This window comes from Arthrobotrys flagrans, assembly GCF_004000055.1.
Source record: "Arthrobotrys flagrans strain CBS H-5679 chromosome Unknown unitig_0, whole genome shotgun sequence".
In the NCBI taxonomy this organism is placed as follows: domain Eukaryota; kingdom Fungi; phylum Ascomycota; class Orbiliomycetes; order Orbiliales; family Orbiliaceae; genus Arthrobotrys; species Arthrobotrys flagrans.
The window spans coordinates 5,004,317-5,020,907 of NW_027137550.1; the positions used below are offsets into that span (position 1 = coordinate 5,004,317).

Consider the following 16,591-nt stretch of genomic DNA (forward strand, 5'->3'; position numbering starts at 1 on the left):
AACATGCAACAGCGGTACTTATGAGTCAAAGCTTCAGCTTCCCTGTTTGTTCGAATATCTAATATTAGCTGAAGAAGGGAGCATCTCCGTCATATCTCTGTCATATCTTGCAAAGTAGCTTACAGCTTCGGACTCTCTTTGAAAACAAGTCCTCCACGCTCAACCTCAAATTGCTTCCCTCGTCTCCAACCAACCCACCCCTCAAGCACCACTTCCCCGCCAACTCCAGGACTCAACCCATCTTCGCTCCACCCCTCCCCCTCAACTCCCTCACCTTGTCCCTTCGCAGCTCTGATTCCAACGTCCTTCTCTTCCCCAGCATTAGACACAATAGCCAAAGACGGAGAATCCCGTAAAGTAACCATTGGTCGTTGATCATATCCCTGCCCTTCAAGTTCTCCTTGAGTCAGAACCGGTGTACAACAAGCGTCAGTACCATCAAATATCTTTTCCCATTCCGCACGAGTCTTCTCCTTGAATAACCTTGCAAACAGCGCTCTCAACTCTGTCCAAGTCGATGGATCTTCTCGAGATCCCGGAAGATCAGACTCTGTAATCCCAAGACCTTTCAACAGTGCATCAAAAAAGTGCGGCTCCAAAGATCCTCTGTTGTGATGTATTAGCTAGACCCTCACCACTACAACCCCCGAGAATATTTATACTCACACCGCCATAAACTCCCCATCCCTCGTCTCATAAGTATCATAATACGGACACCCCCCATCTAGCACATTCCTCCCCCTCTCCGCTCCCCAACTCCAATTCCTCCTCCCCAACCTCGGGAACGTAGCAAGATAAGCACTCCCATCCACCATATTAGCCTCAACAACCTGTCCCCTCCCCGTCCTCCCCCTCTCGATCAACGCCAGCAAAATCCCCAAAAAACACACCGCCCCACCACCCGCAAAATCCCCCAGAATATTCCCAGGCGCGTAAGGCTTCTCACCAGCTCTCCCAAGCATACTGAGTACCCCAGAGACAGCGATGTAATTAATATCATGCCCCGCCATGTGCGCGTACTTGCCATCTCTTCGGAATCCCGTCATTCGAGCTACGATTAGACGGGGGTTGAGGGGTGTTAAGACGGTTTTGGGACATAACCCGGTTTTTTCGAGTACGCCGGGACGAAATGGGTCGATTAGGATGTCTACGTGGGGGATTAATGCTTTGATGAAAGAGAGGCCGCCAGGAGATCGCATGTCTACTGCGATACTCGATTTGCGACGGGTAAGTTGGTCACGGGTTGGGGGAGGGGGGTTTGGGCCGTGGGTTTCGGGCGTAGCTCGATCCAAGCGGAGAACTGTGGCGCCATAGTCCGCCAGAAGGAGGCCGGCGAAGGGACCTGGAATATATCTTCAGTACTTGATACCTGTAATTGAGGATGATAAGGAAAGGCTAACCTGGCGCGAGACCTGCAAGCTCAAGCACTCGAATACCGGATAGAGGTGGTGGTGAAGTCATGTTTCCAACGGTGTATTAATACCACTACTTAGAGCTCTTGATTGTTTACCCATCAGGGCGACGATTTTTCAAAATAAGGACCCCCATGATGGGAAGGTAGGATTGTATACGGGTCTACAGAGCCGAGGGCTCGAGGCGTGGGGTCGGTTTAAACCGAGGCCGGTTGATCGGGGCCGCTTCCCCAGTTTCAATGCTTCTCCAGGAAAGCTGCTGATTCCTTGGCAGTTGTGGCATTTTCTACTGCCAACACAGGATTCACGCATTAGCTTCGCCAGCTTCGATTTATCTGACCAGGGATACAGTCATCCATTCGAGTCAAATACATCGAACCGTGCTAACTAGAAGCCAATTAATCGCTATAATCACATCTCTATCTTTAAACTGATATCTATCACACCCCTAGTGATAATTCAGGCGTATACAAGATAACCCAAATCACATATCTTCACTCTCCCCGAGACTATCCCTCACGTAAAGCTCATCATCCGAAGTCATGTTCTCAAAATATTCACTATCATAATCCTCCCTATCTTCCATCCCAAAGTCATCGTCATCGCCAACTTCGCTATCCTCTCCATCAGTATTCCCCGCTTCCCAATCATCACCCGACGAATCATCCAACAAACTATTCCAATAACTAGGGTCGTCCTGATAGTTCGAGATATTACCATGCCACTTGAATTCCAACCCCTCCCCTGGTTTCTGACTTCCAGTTCTCGAAATGACACAAGTGGCGACTATATTCCGTCGGTGATCCGCGAAATCTCTGTATCCCGAAAACGTAACGGTCTCGAGAGCTCGAAGATCATTGCTAGTACTCAATTTCGTCTGAAGCGCAGTTTCCAATGTCTCAATCTCCGCATTTCTACCATCTATCTGCGGCCAAGCTGTCGACAGAGTCTTCATTTTCGGAAATTTTGGAATATGTAGAATCCAATTTTCGTCCGGCGCCCCCGGCCTCGTCCTAGGAAACGAAAATGACTCCACAGACGGGAAAACCGTCGGCAGTTTATTCAGATTCAATTTGGCAGTTGGATATTGAGTATCCAGTGTGAGTGTCTTGATATTCCAGAATATGTAATCCGTTGGTTTTATCATTGGATGGAGCAGAACAAGGTTAGTCACTCTTTCGCAGTTGATTAGAGGCATTACACATTTAAGCCGTGAAGCGAAAAGCGTTAACGATCGGAGTGACTGTGGGAATGCAATTGTCTCCAAGGTTTTGTCACAGACGGGGATATGAGATAAAGAATTTAGGAACTTCGTCTCCTTTTCAAGATAGGCCATCGCCGTATCGTAGGTGAGGTGCCATGCAAGAGCAATATGACTGAGGTTTTCGTAGTAAGGTTGCTTAGAGAGTAACGAGAGCAGTCCGTCGAATACCTCGAATTGATAAGCGTTGGCACTGATTTCAAGTCTGCGTAGGTTCGGGAAAATGGCAATTTTATGGAAGAAGGAAAGTACGTCATTCACATCTGCGATATCGAATCTTGCCGAACTACATAAATGATGTTAGAGATCTCTTCAAAAATCGACGGGATGAAAACACGAATTGGCATACTGGATTCGGTGCTTAAACGCCGCCAAGCGTCCTCCATCGGCAAATGGTTGAAGCGACCATTTGTAATCAACATCAGGAATTCTGACACCATTCGGGAAGGCTATGAAAAAACAAAACCAAGAGCATCGTGCGAATAGCATCTTATCACCCGCGTCGAGAAATGATAGTACATGGTACCAAATTTCCGTAGGCAGTGTCAAGAGCAGATCTCCGGGAGGGTTGTCCAACTCCATCTTTAAGGTTGTCAGTGTGCACGCGGTGTTCCGGGGTAGATTGGTTAACAGTCAATGGGATTGAAGAGGAGAGACTTGGTGCCTGAATAGCAATTGGGGAAGCTTTGACAATATCAGTCCTCTATGGTTATATTGAATCCTAGGCTGAGTTATATCAACTGGATGCATCAATGGCCGATGAATTGTTTTGCTATTTGGGTTTCGGCTTCAGGATCCAGCTGGATCCAGAATACTGCTCCGTTTGGATCATATCCATTGAGGAACTAGTGTGCATACGTTGTCAGCCGCTACGGTGTCAACGTGTCGTCGTCGCAGGTACCGATTACGCCAAGATCATTGAATTATGCAACGTGCAACACGAGCACCAGGGCTAGTAAAATAATCGATCGTATTTGATTCACTCACATGTAGCATGTAGTGCAGCGATAGCTGGGACCGAGACTACATGGTAGCCACGTTACTTTGGAGGTCCACTGCTTGCTGCTTCGGTAGACTTTCTCCTAATTTTTACTCCGCGTTACGCTTCTCGGTCTCTATTTAGGAATTGATTACGGCCGACATTATTAGCTTTGGGCCTTGTCGCAGCTCAGACAGAGAAGTTTGATGCTCATCTCACTGGCCCTGGGATAGAACTCCCTTATACCATTATCAAAGCGGAATATCCCGAATCTCCAGTTATGAACACATCAGCCCAGCATATGCATCCAAGACCGCTGTTTACAAGTCTCTTACAATATCAATATTTATCTCCCCCATTCCGTAACACCCCCGATCCGACCTCATCTCCGCATAGACCATTTTCGAATACAAATGACCTATTCTCGACTCTAATCTGTCGCAGCTCCTCTGGTTGGACATTATTGCCCCGGCTCCTAGGATTTTATCAATATCACAAAGAAGGAGGATGAATTGGTAATTACTTCGGCCGGTTTAGTCGATTTTATACCACAAAGTTAGACCAAACTTACGAATGACGCCCCGGAAAGAAACAGATTAAACGCCCTCTGCATTTTAGGTTGACCTCGTCCGATGTAACGTGTACTACGATAGGAGAGATCGCGGTGAATGTGGATGTGGGTCTCGTAGGGGTGTCTATTGCTCCACGAGGGGCTTTGGGGGTCGTTTTGAAGTATTCTCCTGCGATGTAATGTCAATGCGCCTAGTACACAAGGCAGCTTCGTTTGGGGTGTGCTGATCGGCCGAGAACCTCCGAGATATAGAGATTGCGATGGCGGTGAAGAAGCGATAGCTAGTACGAGCTATAGTCGAGGTATAAGAAATAAACCAGTCAAAGTGATTAAGTCGGCAGTCATAAACAAGTGTCGAGGGTTCAGGTAAGATCAAAGTTGTACTATTCTGTTAGGATATCGGGGTTCTCTGCGTATGTTGATGAAAATGTATGTCGCTCCAAAGTAGACAAATCCCATTTCCGAAAACTACTTAAGTACCTACTCGAGTTGACCAATAATTCAGTTTTAGGTTAAATAACCACCTACAAAGCCTCCATATTCTACAACTACAGTTATATAGATCCCAACAACCGTAGCCCAAATGTGGAAAATCCGACAGGGCTTGCTTCGAAGCTTGACGAGTGGGCGGGGGTCGGTGACCAGCAAAAGCTAGCTAGGCTATTTAGCAGGTTAAGGTCTCGTTCGTTATCGCAATTAAGCAGACAAATCACTCCACCACTAAGAACGGCCATGCGGTCCCGATTTTCGTCGATTGCGACCATTCCACCCAAGATTCCCTCCCCCATAAACTCTTCAATGTAATTACTTTGGATCTCCCTTCCATAGCTCCTCCAAAAGCTAATTTCTCTCATTTTTACTAGGTCATTCAAGAGAAATCGCCCTTGTCCTTAGTCGAGTTTCTATTGACAAGTGGAATTGTGACTGTAAGTTCTCTTTAGGCAATAGGCGGTAATAGTTGTTCACTAATCTCTCTTTTATAATGTGGATCAGTTAGTAGGGAGATGGATCTGGGATGGCCTGAGTTACGACAAATTAGAAAAGCGAATCCGAGAAACAGATGACAGGCTAGTCGAAGGAATGGGCCAAGTCCAAAACATGATACTGTCCACGCAAATACAGTCGGCGAAAGAAATGGGGAGTGTGAAAGCAGAGCTCGCCGAACTAAGATCCGATGTCGGGGCGACTAAGGAGAGTGTTAGCAGTTCGAATATCATGAATGATCAAGATATAGATCATAGTGGTAGATGACAACCACTATTTGACTTGGTAGATACGAGGGAGCAGACTCTGTAAAATTGGGCTCTGAGGGAGGTTCTACTCTTTGGCTTGGTAGATATAGGACGGGGGGAGCTCTGTTGGATTAGGTTCTAAGAAAGTTTCTACTCTTTGACTTAGTGGATATGGGATGAGCAGGCCACAAAACATTTAAGACTTTTCACCTAAATCCTACGCACGGTCGTCCTTAAAACACAAGATTTTATTACTTTGAGCCCTGGAACTACAAGACTGCGGTGTGCTGGGGCTTATATTTTAGTTACAAATTAAATAGTTAATTTTTATGAAGTTATAGATTCTGCAGTTAAACTGGCAGTCTCGCCGGGGTTGTTTTTGCAAGTTATTTATACAACGCAGCGCAACTACTGGCTAGTGATTAACCTACCCGCCAGCCTACCCGCCAGCTATTGGCCAGCCTGCGACTACTACCACAATACCAACCAGTCTACCAAAATTAGTTATTTTAATTTGTAACTAAAATATAAGCTTCAGCACACTGTAGTCTTGTAGTTCCAGGGCTCAAAGTAATAAATTTTTGTGTTTTAAGGACGTCCGTGCGCTGGATTTAGGTGAAAAGTCTTAAACGTTTTGTGGCCCGAAGGTGTGTTCATCTCGTTCGTCGTAGGCCAGCAGGTAGCTTATTAGCTAGAGCATTCGAATATATTCCATTGGCACGAGGAAATGTCGACACAAGACCTAGCTGTTTCTACCCATTGGAAGAAAAGCACTAAAGACGGATTTAAGTTATAAACATGTCTATTAACTCGAAAACCCGTCCACCAGCTCGCTCGAACCAGCTCCTCTTCTCAGCCGCAAATCTACAAATGGGTCAGTTAGCCAAGATGCCAAGCTATCAGAACGTATGCGACCCGCAGCGAGGCTTCAAGAATTTAAAATTAAATGGCGGGATTATAACGATTTTCGCAGGATCATAAGCTCGCCCCCCGCAAGCGCAAAAGCTCTTAAATATCCACGGCGCTGTTCTGTTTAAATGTTTCTTCATCTGTAAAACTTTGTGCGACCAAATGCTCGAATTCCATGATACTTGAATATTTTTGTTTAGAAGCTGTGGCGCTGCATACAATTGCACTTCCCCTTCCATGCTAGCTGCGCAGCTGCGATGTCCAGCCCTAGCCAAGACGACCTGAACGGAGATGGTATCAAAGATGTCTGGATAGACACCAACGGCGACGGTGTTCCCGACGCAATAGACTTCGACGCAAACGGTTTTCCGGATGGTGATATATTAGACCTTAATAACGACGGTGTTCCTGATGCGATACTCGTCGATGGCTTGACCGAGACGTAAGGTTCTCATTTGTGATAATTAATTCCAGCTCTAATTCATCTAGAAGATAGCTGACCCGGACATTTCCACTTAGATTTTTCCTCCAGGCTACGACTTCCGGAAATTCCAATCCCTCTACTACATTCACAACATTTACAAGCTCCACTGATATCATACCGACTGTAGAGATTTTCACATCTATAAACTCCGAATCCGAGATAACTTCGAACCCCGCAACAACTTCAACTCCTGCAATTACTTCAAGCCCCGCGATAACGTCTGAAACTCCGACGACTTCTAGAGCCCCAACTACTTCTGAAACTCCGATTATTTCTCAAATCGAAAGTCCAGCATCTTTTAATAACACATCATCAAGTCCACCTATAGGTGCAATAGTTGGAGGTGCAGTTGGCGGGTTAGTAGCAATCGCTGCGATATTTGGGTTTATATGGTTAATAATGCGTGAGAAGCGGAAAACGACGATTAGAGGAGGAGGAGGATCGAATGAGTTAGGGGGTATAGAAAGTAATAAATAGGAGGCATTGAGGGTGGTGGAATTATTCGAGATAAATAGTAGTAGGATTTGTTTTAGTATATATATCGGTTTATAATCCACGTCTACAAGACTAATATCCAAAGTATCCACAATTTAAGGGTTACCTAAGCAAGTAGTTACTCTATTCGCTACTTAATTAGCTATCATAAGTAAACAGGGGAGGGAGAGGAAGGCTACCCGGTTACCTATGTGGTCACTAAATGAATAATCTGATAAGTCTGACGGGTAGTAGACGATGTTAATAAAATGACAGAGCAGGTTTACGCTTTTACCTCGTGCGCCATATGCGTCCCGGAATTCCCGCCGCACGGTCCGATTGTACCACAACGTGGTACCCATGGTGATACAACGAGTTACAGGGATCCCCAGAATAGCAAAAACACCTTTTTTGGTTTAACCACAAAATGGATTAGAATCCTCCTTCTTTCTACCATATCGATATCGTAAACCTTGAACTGCAAACTGCTGCCTTTCAATTTTTAAGATTTCCTTCAGTGTAAATCGGTGTGAAAAATATGCTCTCGTATAAATTTAGTATTCAGATTTCGATAAACATTACAAAACAAAAGCCCAATTAACCCATGCATCAACCGCATTATATCTGAAAGAATACTCCATATTCTTTCCACTCCTAAAAGCGACCGCAGTCCCGGCTATCTATGTCCCCATTCCAACCTCCACCAAACTCATTCATTCACTGCTTAATCCTAATATTCACCGTAGCTTTACAATCATTATCTTGTCCAATATCCGAAGTTACCTACCATCAAAACCATATATAGTCAGCATCCCGATCTCAAACCGGACACAAATACATGATAGAATAGGAGAAAAAAAATACTTACAATAACAGTCTTCTTAACCGCCGGATTACCACCACTAGCCGGTACAGCGGTCCACTCAAACTCCGTGGTCTTAGTATACCCAGAATCACTCTTCTCCACATTCTTCAAAAAATCCTTAGTGATCCCCGTATTATTGTTAACCCTTCCAACCTACACCCATTCAAACAACCCATTAGCCCTGTCCACAATCCACACAGAATATGAGGACAAATATTCACCTTAATATCATTATCCCCAACATACGGATTCGTAATAAATACAAACAACAAGAACGGATCATTAGGAATCCTATAAGCCAGCAATGCCACAACACCAGTCATGGTAAGCGCTCTACCGCGGAAGGACCCAGCGTTGCCAACGGTTTGGCTTCCACCGGGGATGGTGTCTGGTTCGGTGGCGCAGTAGCCGGAGTCGGTGACTTGGGTTGTGGGAGTGGCGGGCCAGAGGGTGCCGTTTAGATTGTTTTGGATGGTGACGCTTACGCCCCAGAACTAGATGCATGGGAGATTAGATTAGTTATCGTAACTTTGGAGTAAATAGGTAGTGCTAGTTGACTTACACCCCAGGACTCGACTTCACCATAGATTTCGCCGTTTTGGACGCCGGTACCGTTGGAGTCGACAACGATCTCCTGGGTGGAGATTTCTTGGGCGGTTTGTTCGGGCATGGTTGCTGCGTGAAATAAGAGCTTGGAAGCTATTCGGGATGTTAGTTGAACTCGATATACTGTGGTAATGAAGATGTATGTTTCCTTTACATTAGAAAGGGTATTTCACCTAGATTGAGGTGGATAATAATAATATATTGGATTGTAGTAAGTAAATGTCTGTGATTGTTTGAATGATGTAGACGAGTTTCGGTTTAGAGAAGGCGCGAGGAAGAGCTTTTATATTCAGAATACTTGATACAGGGCTAGGGATCTCGTAAGCTGTATACATAGCAGTGGGTATTCTGTCAGTCAATAGTGGATATCCGGATACGATTCTGCTCGTGGATCATCCTTCCGTGTGAAGCTGTAAAATCATACCACGACGTTCAATATTACTACGCCAGCCAATCGAGCACCGAGAAACCAGTAGCTGAAATCTGAAAGTACGCAGTTGATGAAGTCCTGTATGCGCAACCAGTCTTGATGCCGGATACACAGCCATGACATTTCGAATCCCACTCATGCGGCTAGCCAAAGCTTAGTTTATAGTAGTCGGAAACAGGCTGGATGGCGACTCGGAATGGCTTGCGGCTTTTCATAGCCCCACCTCTCCAGTTACGCACTCCCGAATGCGACCACAAAATGACACTTCTCAAAATACTGATATTACCACCCTGTCAAATACTTAATCAATAAATGAATAATGATATATCGAATCATGTGCTCTGTACCCATTGGCCGCGGTCGGGATCCCCGCTAGCTGAGCAACGCACGGGCTGTCGCAGTTCGGCAACACGGGGCTTCCGAACGGCTAATGTTGGATTAGGTTGTAGACGCTAGCGCATACAGGAATACACTAGACAAAAAGCTTCGTCGCAGAAGCATATGCATCCGAAATGCTTAAACCTCCAGTCCCCTCTATCTGATAAACCGGCAGCTGCCCGAATATTATCCTGAGTTTCCGAATCTTGGGCTGAAAGTGCGTGATATCCGACCAATGCTATATTGATATTCAGGGCGTAATATAATTTTAGTAGCCAAACCTCAGAACTCTGCCCTATTATGGCTTCGGTCATACGTTATCACAAACGACGGATCTGTTGTCCTTGTGGATTGGTATCCACTTCAGCTTGTGTCGATATCGTGTGGTCATGAGGATATATTCTGGTTTCATTAATTGTCACATATTATACTTCGAAAGTCTGATACTTGCGTACGTGGTATACTGCCTGTGAGGGGTCGGATTTGGGACTTGCAATGGTCACTAATTCCAGAAAGAAAAAAAAAACCCCCCTCAGCGATTTCGAATTCCTTTGGTAGCCTCAGACATAGCTTGCCGAAGTTGAGTTATTTTGAATACCTCTCTCGTTGGCTTGGTGGGTGTAAAGTCTTTGCTTCGGATTCTCGAATTCATGTCTAAGATGACGATCTAAGATGGCATTACATTGTTCTAAGATGTTGTCTTTGGTCCCATTTCACCACAGATGAATGTTCGATTAACAACCAAGGCGAAATTTCAGTGTAATTCATTTCAATATAGTAGAAGCCCTGATGTTAAAACCACAATACTAGCAAATCAAAACACCAAGAATTTCAAAACTAAACGGCAATGGTCTCGAGACCAAACGGCAATTAACGGTTCACAAATCTAAATGTCATTATCCCCCGCCGTAACATCTTCCGCCAACGTAAACACCTCTTCCAAAACACTCAACGGCCCATTCTGCTCCCCCCACTTCGTCCCACTCATCCAAAGCTTAATAATCCTCGTGCAAGCATCAATCGCAGATCTAGCCCCCCAAAACGGATTAAAATTCTCCAAATTCGATACTTGAATGTTATCAGTATCGAAAGTATCGAATTCCGTATGAGCGTGTTCGTTCTGTCCGTGGTAGCAGTGAAAAGTTTTGATGGGGCCAAGGTGGAGGTAGCCACCTTCACAAATATTAGCGATTGCTAAGCAGTTTTAGATGACAGAGAGAGAATGTTACTTACCTTCATTAGAAACCCCAGACCGTCTCGTATGCCCCTTCGCATAAGAATCCTGAATAACATGTAACAAACTCCCCAACGCTCTATGTCTAATATTCACATCCCTATACGGCGTGCCCCTCGTCAAAAGATACTCAACAGTCTTATTCCCCTCCGGATCAGTATCCCCTCCAAACCAATAATTAATCCTCCATTTCCCCCCATCACCTCTAGTAACGTCAACATCGTCGATCTGTTCTTTTCCCGAAATCCCCTCTCCAATAGCAATCTTATACATAACCTCACACCAAAGCAAAATTTTATCTCTAGTTTCTTCAGCAGGTTCACCAACAATACAACTCATCGAATGGAAAAACTGTAAATCTCCAAAATGTGAGCGGCCGGTGATGGTTCCACCGCGACCTCTGGAAGATTTAAAAAGCTTGGCTTTGCCGTAGTCGGTGGCCCATTCAACCCCTTTGCTGAAAGTATTGTTGCCGGAAGGGGTGTCGTCGAAGAGAGAGCATTTGGGGTCGTCGTTCCAGATGTTGCCGCGGAAAATTTCCCAGACTTGGGGTGGGGATGAATTGTAGGCGATATTATTGGGGATGGGGTAGCCGGCGGCGACGAGGGCAGCTAGGGTTAGGGTCTCGTGGACGGGTTTGGTGGTTTTTAGGTAGAGAAAACTGTCGAAGCCGATGGCGTATTCTGCGTAGCTGACGTGGACTATATTGGTTTCTTAGTTAAAGATCCATAAAGATGGTAAACGACAAAGTGGTCGGAATGATCTAGTTACGTTCTCCCACAGTATCTTCCGACATTGTGTTCTTTGTTGGTAAAAATATAAAATTCAATTGGTAAATATAAAGAGAATAAACTTATGAGAATAGCGTCAAGTATGAGGATTGATTTGGAGGTTATGCTTTTGCAACAAATTGACATCCAATGCTACTCATATAAACTCGATTATAAGGACCACATAATACTTTCAAACGCTTTCTATGGTTTGCGATAACATGAATCTCGGGCTGAAGTTGCTGTCCATGCCTCCCCAAATGCTATGCGCAAAGTCGCAGTTGGGTTTTGTGACTTCGTAATAACTCAACAAGATCCACATCTACACATATGCACATGCCTCGCTATACCTTCTAAATTTTTCTTTTTTCTTTCTTTCTTTCTTTCTTTCTTTCTTTCTTTCTTTTTTTGAAAAGTTAAAACAAAAGAAGCCCTACACGGCTGCTGTCGGTCTTCCGAATTAATTGCACCCCAGCTGCACTTTCCCTCACCCCAGTTCGCACTCGCAGCGCACTTCGGTATAGTTAACTGTAGCAGCAGCTGGGTCGTGTTGGCGGACCAACTTTGCAACATCAGCTTTGTAGAATTCCGACTGCGAACCGCACACAGGAATACTAGTCCTGAACGCCACATATACACAATTCGTAACCGTTGATGCAATGTCGGAAACGGCATCTCCACCGGCTCATAATACTAATGTGACTGGCCGGCTGAATACCGGCGTCGCAACGTGAACGGGTGGAGCGAGCAGCGCTAAGTTGGACAGTCTACGCACAACTCCGAACTTTGTTGCATTTTGTTCGAAATCATGGGATTTTCCATCCGAGTTCATGTTGACGTTCGCCCATTGCAGTTGGATAGGTGAATTCAAAAAATATATAAAATGGTCCAGAAGTTCAGACATAATGATCATGTAATTCATATCCTTCATCACTTAGGGAGTCTGGCTAGTCTCGTACCCAGAGGCCTTGCCACGAGAAAAAATCCTTGATATAAACCCTAGATATCCTCTATCATACCCCCCCCCCCCCCTTCATCACTACCTTTAGATATCCCCCTCCCTCCAAAATGTCTAACCAACATAACCTATCTTCCCTCCTCTCCGACTTTCAATCCCTCCCCATCACCCTCCCCCGCGAAAAACTATTAGAACTCACATCAACCGCCCTAAAATCCCACATCAACTCAAAAGCCCAGGCCGCCGCACAAGCATTCGAGGCAGTGAGGCTAGAGTATCACAACTCTCTCGTCTCCCAAGGCCTCACAACCTCAGAATTCAAAGAAGTTTCAATCCCAACTACCTTCTTCCCGGATCATATATTCAGCCCTCAAAACCTTGAATCAAATCAAGGTGACATCGCAAAATGGGGGAAAACGTTAGCTACCCATGTGGAATCCAAGTTTACCAAATATCTAGAAGGCTACCCAGAAGATAACCACCATCTCCATCCCGAATCTCTAGCTGCAGTTTCACCGGGAATAATTGAAGAATTCCTGGGTCTTGCACGAGCAGCGATTCGATACGGCATGTCTTCAGAAGCTGTTACCCTCATGTTTCAAAGATTGCGAGCCTATGCGGCTAGATACGCGCTATTAATCTCCCAAGGCGAAATAGCAGCCGCAGGCCCGATTCTCGCCGCGATCGGCGAAATCATCGTTGCTGTCGTAGCCGTCGTGGCAGTAGTAGATTTATTCTTCAACGTAATCTACCCATCCCTTCTAAACGTCTTTTCCACACAGGCGAGGATGGAACATCAACAAGCCGTCAGTAGGCTCCAATCCGAAATCGAAAAAGCAGCACAAGAACAGAAAGATGCAGATGATTTAATAGATGAATTAAACAAAAAACAAGACCAGAAAAAAAGACAAAGGGATAGAGATAGGAAGAAACGTGAGGAAGAAGGGAAAGAAAAAGAGAAGCGAAAAGATTACTACTACGGCGTAGTAGAACGTATCGACCGCGTGAAAAAGAGTAGCTTCAAGCCCCATAGTCCCAACGGCCCACCCATCGACGACATAGAAGAAGGCTTCGAGCTCCGCATCAGCGCCATCCAAGAGAACACCGTAGCAGACAAACTCTTCGCCTTCCTCGGAAGCCACAGTATCCCAGGAACAGATCTCCTCGCAATCTCCAAACACGATATCCTCACCTTCTCAATCTATCTTGACAACCTTGAAAAAGGCATCGTAGAAGATGCATGGGTAAACTTCAAAAGCGACCTGAGTAATAAAGAGCCAGCAACTAGAAGCTACGACAGCATCTTCAACGGCTTCTGCTATGTCGAGGAACATAAGCCAAAATTAATTTCTGGAACCCACTCACGTGGAATCTTTGGACATTTTGCGGATTCAACATGGGGGTATAAAGGGACCGTTGATACCGGATCGTTTAAAGTCGACTTACCGGCTACAGCCTTAGAGATGTTACAACATATTTTCGACGGACTGAATACTACTGAAAACCAAATGACACGATGTGCGCAACTTGCGACTACGGAACTTGTGGGCATCAGTGGGGGTTATAAAGATCCGCAGTTGAATTCTATTTCGACGGTTTTGTTCGGTGCGCCTGATGCGAAGCCGAGGGCTCAGCTTATGATTATGGGGGATATTGGTCAAGGTGCAGTAATATCCCGCCCTTTCCAAGTCCGCTATTAGGTAAATGATCCGGAATAACGACTAACATACGCCATAACAACCCAGCCGCCTGGAGCACAATAATCGGCACCAAAACCAACAGCATCTTCGAAACCCCCTCCGTCCTCTTCATCTCCGACTACGGCTACGGAAAAGGTCTCGCCGACCTAGAAGACAGAATAGAAGATTTAATCCGCTTCCATCCAGAAGTCCCCCTAATCCTCTCCCACTGGGACTCAGACCACTACCGCCTCGCCACCAGCCACGCCTCAAAAGACCTGCACTCCTCCACCTCCTCCCCCGACAACCGTCCCTGGATAGCACCAAAGCTAAAAACTGGTATAGTAGCCCAAAGTCTCGCTAGTCGAATATGTCGTCGAAAGCAATTGTACGAATGGACATCAGATAACGATGATCGTATGACACGTGGGAATATAGCTATTGCAAGGTGTAATCCCGTTCATGCTGGGAAACCGAATGATAAGAATAACAACGGCGCATTAGCAATCCTTATGGGAACGGATGAGGATGGATATGTTCTCTACCCAGGGGACGCAAACTTCGAGGCTATTCCGTTCCTTGCTGAGATTGATGGGAAGGTTAAGGCTGTTGTGGCGACGCATCATGGGAGTACGAGGTCACTAGATAATACCCACGGGACAGGTTCACAGATACCACACGCTGTGAACCAGTGCGCATTGGTGGTTAGAGGACCGGATGGTCAATTCAAACATTTCGAAAACGAACCTGTAACCCTCTTTTCCTACGGCCGTGGGAATTCATACGGTCATAGTATCCAAGCCGTTAGACAATACTATCAAAACAAAGGCTACAAAAGATTTTTCGCAACAGAGGAATTAACAGGAACCGGTACCGGAGCAGACAGTCAAGTCGGTATCACACTAGTATTCGACCCCGACGCCAGCGGTAACCCCAAAAAGCTTTCATCAAAAGAAATGGCCCGATATACATCTACCCAAAACTTAGGACTGGGACCGGAAAAAGACGTCCTCGTCCGAAAAGTTACCCTCCCACCCGCCTACGCCGAAGAAATAACACTAGGCCCAGAAGCAAATGGCCTAGACATATATGCAATCCCAGACAGCCTCGGAAATATAGAACAGTACTTCATCATGGGCTCAAAAATTACCATAAACGCCCCGTTAAAAGTCCGTTGTACTGCAGACTACCCACTCCGTCTAGCAATCCACTGCCACGACTTAATCATAAACCTCCCCTCCCCCACAACCCCGCTAATCACCTTCGACGTCGACTCCGGACCCCCCTGGACCGGCCCCGCTGAAGCCGAGCAAATAGGCAGAGTAGGTAACGACGCAGCAACAGGTGGCTTCTTCGACCTCAGGGTAACCGAAAACTGGACTATCGTTTCAAACGGCACCACCGTATTCGACAGCACCAATCCAAACATCAGTTCCCCGCAGAATCTAAAAATCGAATATATCAATGGCAAAGGAGGAACAGGACAACAAGGCGGCCGTGGCAGGAACGGTGCAAACGGCGCGAGTAGTTCGGATTACCTGGGTCAATCGGGAGGTGATGGTTTCGACGGCGCCCAAGGTGGTGAACCTGGGCGGCCTGGCGGATACAGAGCTTCCTCAATCATGGCTACCGGACCAAAAATAAAACACGATAACGATGAACCGAAGGAAATTACATTCTCTACTATTCATTCAAACTACGGTCTTCCCGGTGAGCCCGGACGAGGTATGTTCCACTCCACTTTCATATCTTATCGTATATAACAACTAACGAAATTTATAGGTGGAGAAGGCGGTAAAGGAGGTAAAGGCGGAGTCAACGGTGTTTGGTATAATTCCGGGAAGATGGACGGTAGGTCTAACCAGCGACAGCCGGATGGGTTCAAGGGATCCGAAGGGATGGCCGGGAGGAGGGTAGATATACCGGCAGTACCGGTTCAAGCGCCACAGGTGACGCTTTATAATAGCGTGCAGGAGACTGAGAATAATATCTTGACGGTTAAGTATTAATTAATATCGGCTTTCGGGTGGTTACGGAAAAGAATGGATCAATATAGCATGCCGAGTATCCGCTGCCACGTACTATATACCATTTTTCAACCACAGATGAACTCCCTACCTACCCAAGTATCTAGCAAAGAAGTAACAAAGCCCTCCAACCGACCAATATAAATATAAAGTCTATTATACTACATACATCATCTGTATGTAAATGATTTGATTCGGATGACGATTTCAGATGGAAATCTCCCCTATATATATATATATATATATCAATCAATATATCCATTAAGTCTAATGGGGGAGCACCCGACTAAAGGTATTACCCCCTTGAGCTTCAACCTTTCGA

General features: G+C 45.7%; 6 protein-coding genes across 7 annotated transcripts; 2 read left to right on the forward strand and 4 right to left on the reverse strand.

Annotated features, from left to right (window-relative positions):
* Window positions 1-119: 119 nt before the first annotated feature.
* On the reverse strand, window positions 120-1,461 carry DFL_004495 (uncharacterized protein; the record flags this gene model as incomplete). Its single annotated transcript, XM_067633597.1, has 3 exons — window positions 120-606; window positions 667-1,342; window positions 1,401-1,461. 3 exons carry the CDS (start codon window positions 1,459-1,461, stop codon window positions 120-122), a joined length of 1,224 nt encoding a protein of 407 aa, XP_067491750.1.
* Window positions 1,462-1,896: 435 nt separating this feature from the next.
* DFL_004496 (uncharacterized protein) lies at window positions 1,897-3,255 on the reverse strand (the record flags this gene model as incomplete). Its single annotated transcript, XM_067633598.1, has 2 exons — window positions 1,897-2,959; window positions 3,023-3,255. The coding sequence occupies 2 exons, from the start codon at window positions 3,253-3,255 to the stop codon at window positions 1,897-1,899; spliced, it is 1,296 nt and encodes a 431-aa protein (XP_067491751.1).
* Window positions 3,256-6,621: 3,366 nt separating this feature from the next.
* On the forward strand, window positions 6,622-7,302 carry DFL_004497 (uncharacterized protein; the record flags this gene model as incomplete). The annotated part of the gene is made up of 3 exons (XM_067633599.1): window positions 6,622-6,806; window positions 6,884-7,204; window positions 7,260-7,302. 3 exons carry the CDS (start codon window positions 6,622-6,624, stop codon window positions 7,300-7,302), a joined length of 549 nt encoding a protein of 182 aa, XP_067491752.1.
* A 737-nt stretch (window positions 7,303-8,039) lies between these two features.
* DFL_004498 (uncharacterized protein) lies at window positions 8,040-8,857 on the reverse strand (the record flags this gene model as incomplete). Its single annotated transcript, XM_067633600.1, has 4 exons — window positions 8,040-8,105; window positions 8,191-8,340; window positions 8,409-8,681; window positions 8,750-8,857. 4 exons carry the CDS (start codon window positions 8,855-8,857, stop codon window positions 8,040-8,042), a joined length of 597 nt encoding a protein of 198 aa, XP_067491753.1.
* Window positions 8,858-10,487: 1,630 nt separating this feature from the next.
* Window positions 10,488-11,631, reverse strand: DFL_004499 (uncharacterized protein; the record flags this gene model as incomplete). Of its 2 annotated transcripts, XM_067633601.1 has the most annotated exons (3): window positions 10,488-10,774; window positions 10,835-11,536; window positions 11,607-11,631. In XM_067633601.1, 3 exons carry the CDS (start codon window positions 11,629-11,631, stop codon window positions 10,488-10,490), a joined length of 1,014 nt encoding a protein of 337 aa, XP_067491754.1. The 2 variants fall into 2 exon arrangements, with proteins under 2 accessions (XP_067491754.1, XP_067491755.1); XM_067633602.1 differs by lacking the exon at window positions 11,607-11,631 and having other exon boundaries at window positions 10,835-11,108.
* A 1,042-nt stretch (window positions 11,632-12,673) lies between these two features.
* Window positions 12,674-16,251, forward strand: DFL_004500 (uncharacterized protein; the record flags this gene model as incomplete). Its single annotated transcript, XM_067633605.1, has 3 exons — window positions 12,674-14,225; window positions 14,309-15,967; window positions 16,025-16,251. The coding sequence occupies 3 exons, from the start codon at window positions 12,674-12,676 to the stop codon at window positions 16,249-16,251; spliced, it is 3,438 nt and encodes a 1,145-aa protein (XP_067491756.1).
* Window positions 16,252-16,591: the final 340 nt, after the last annotated feature.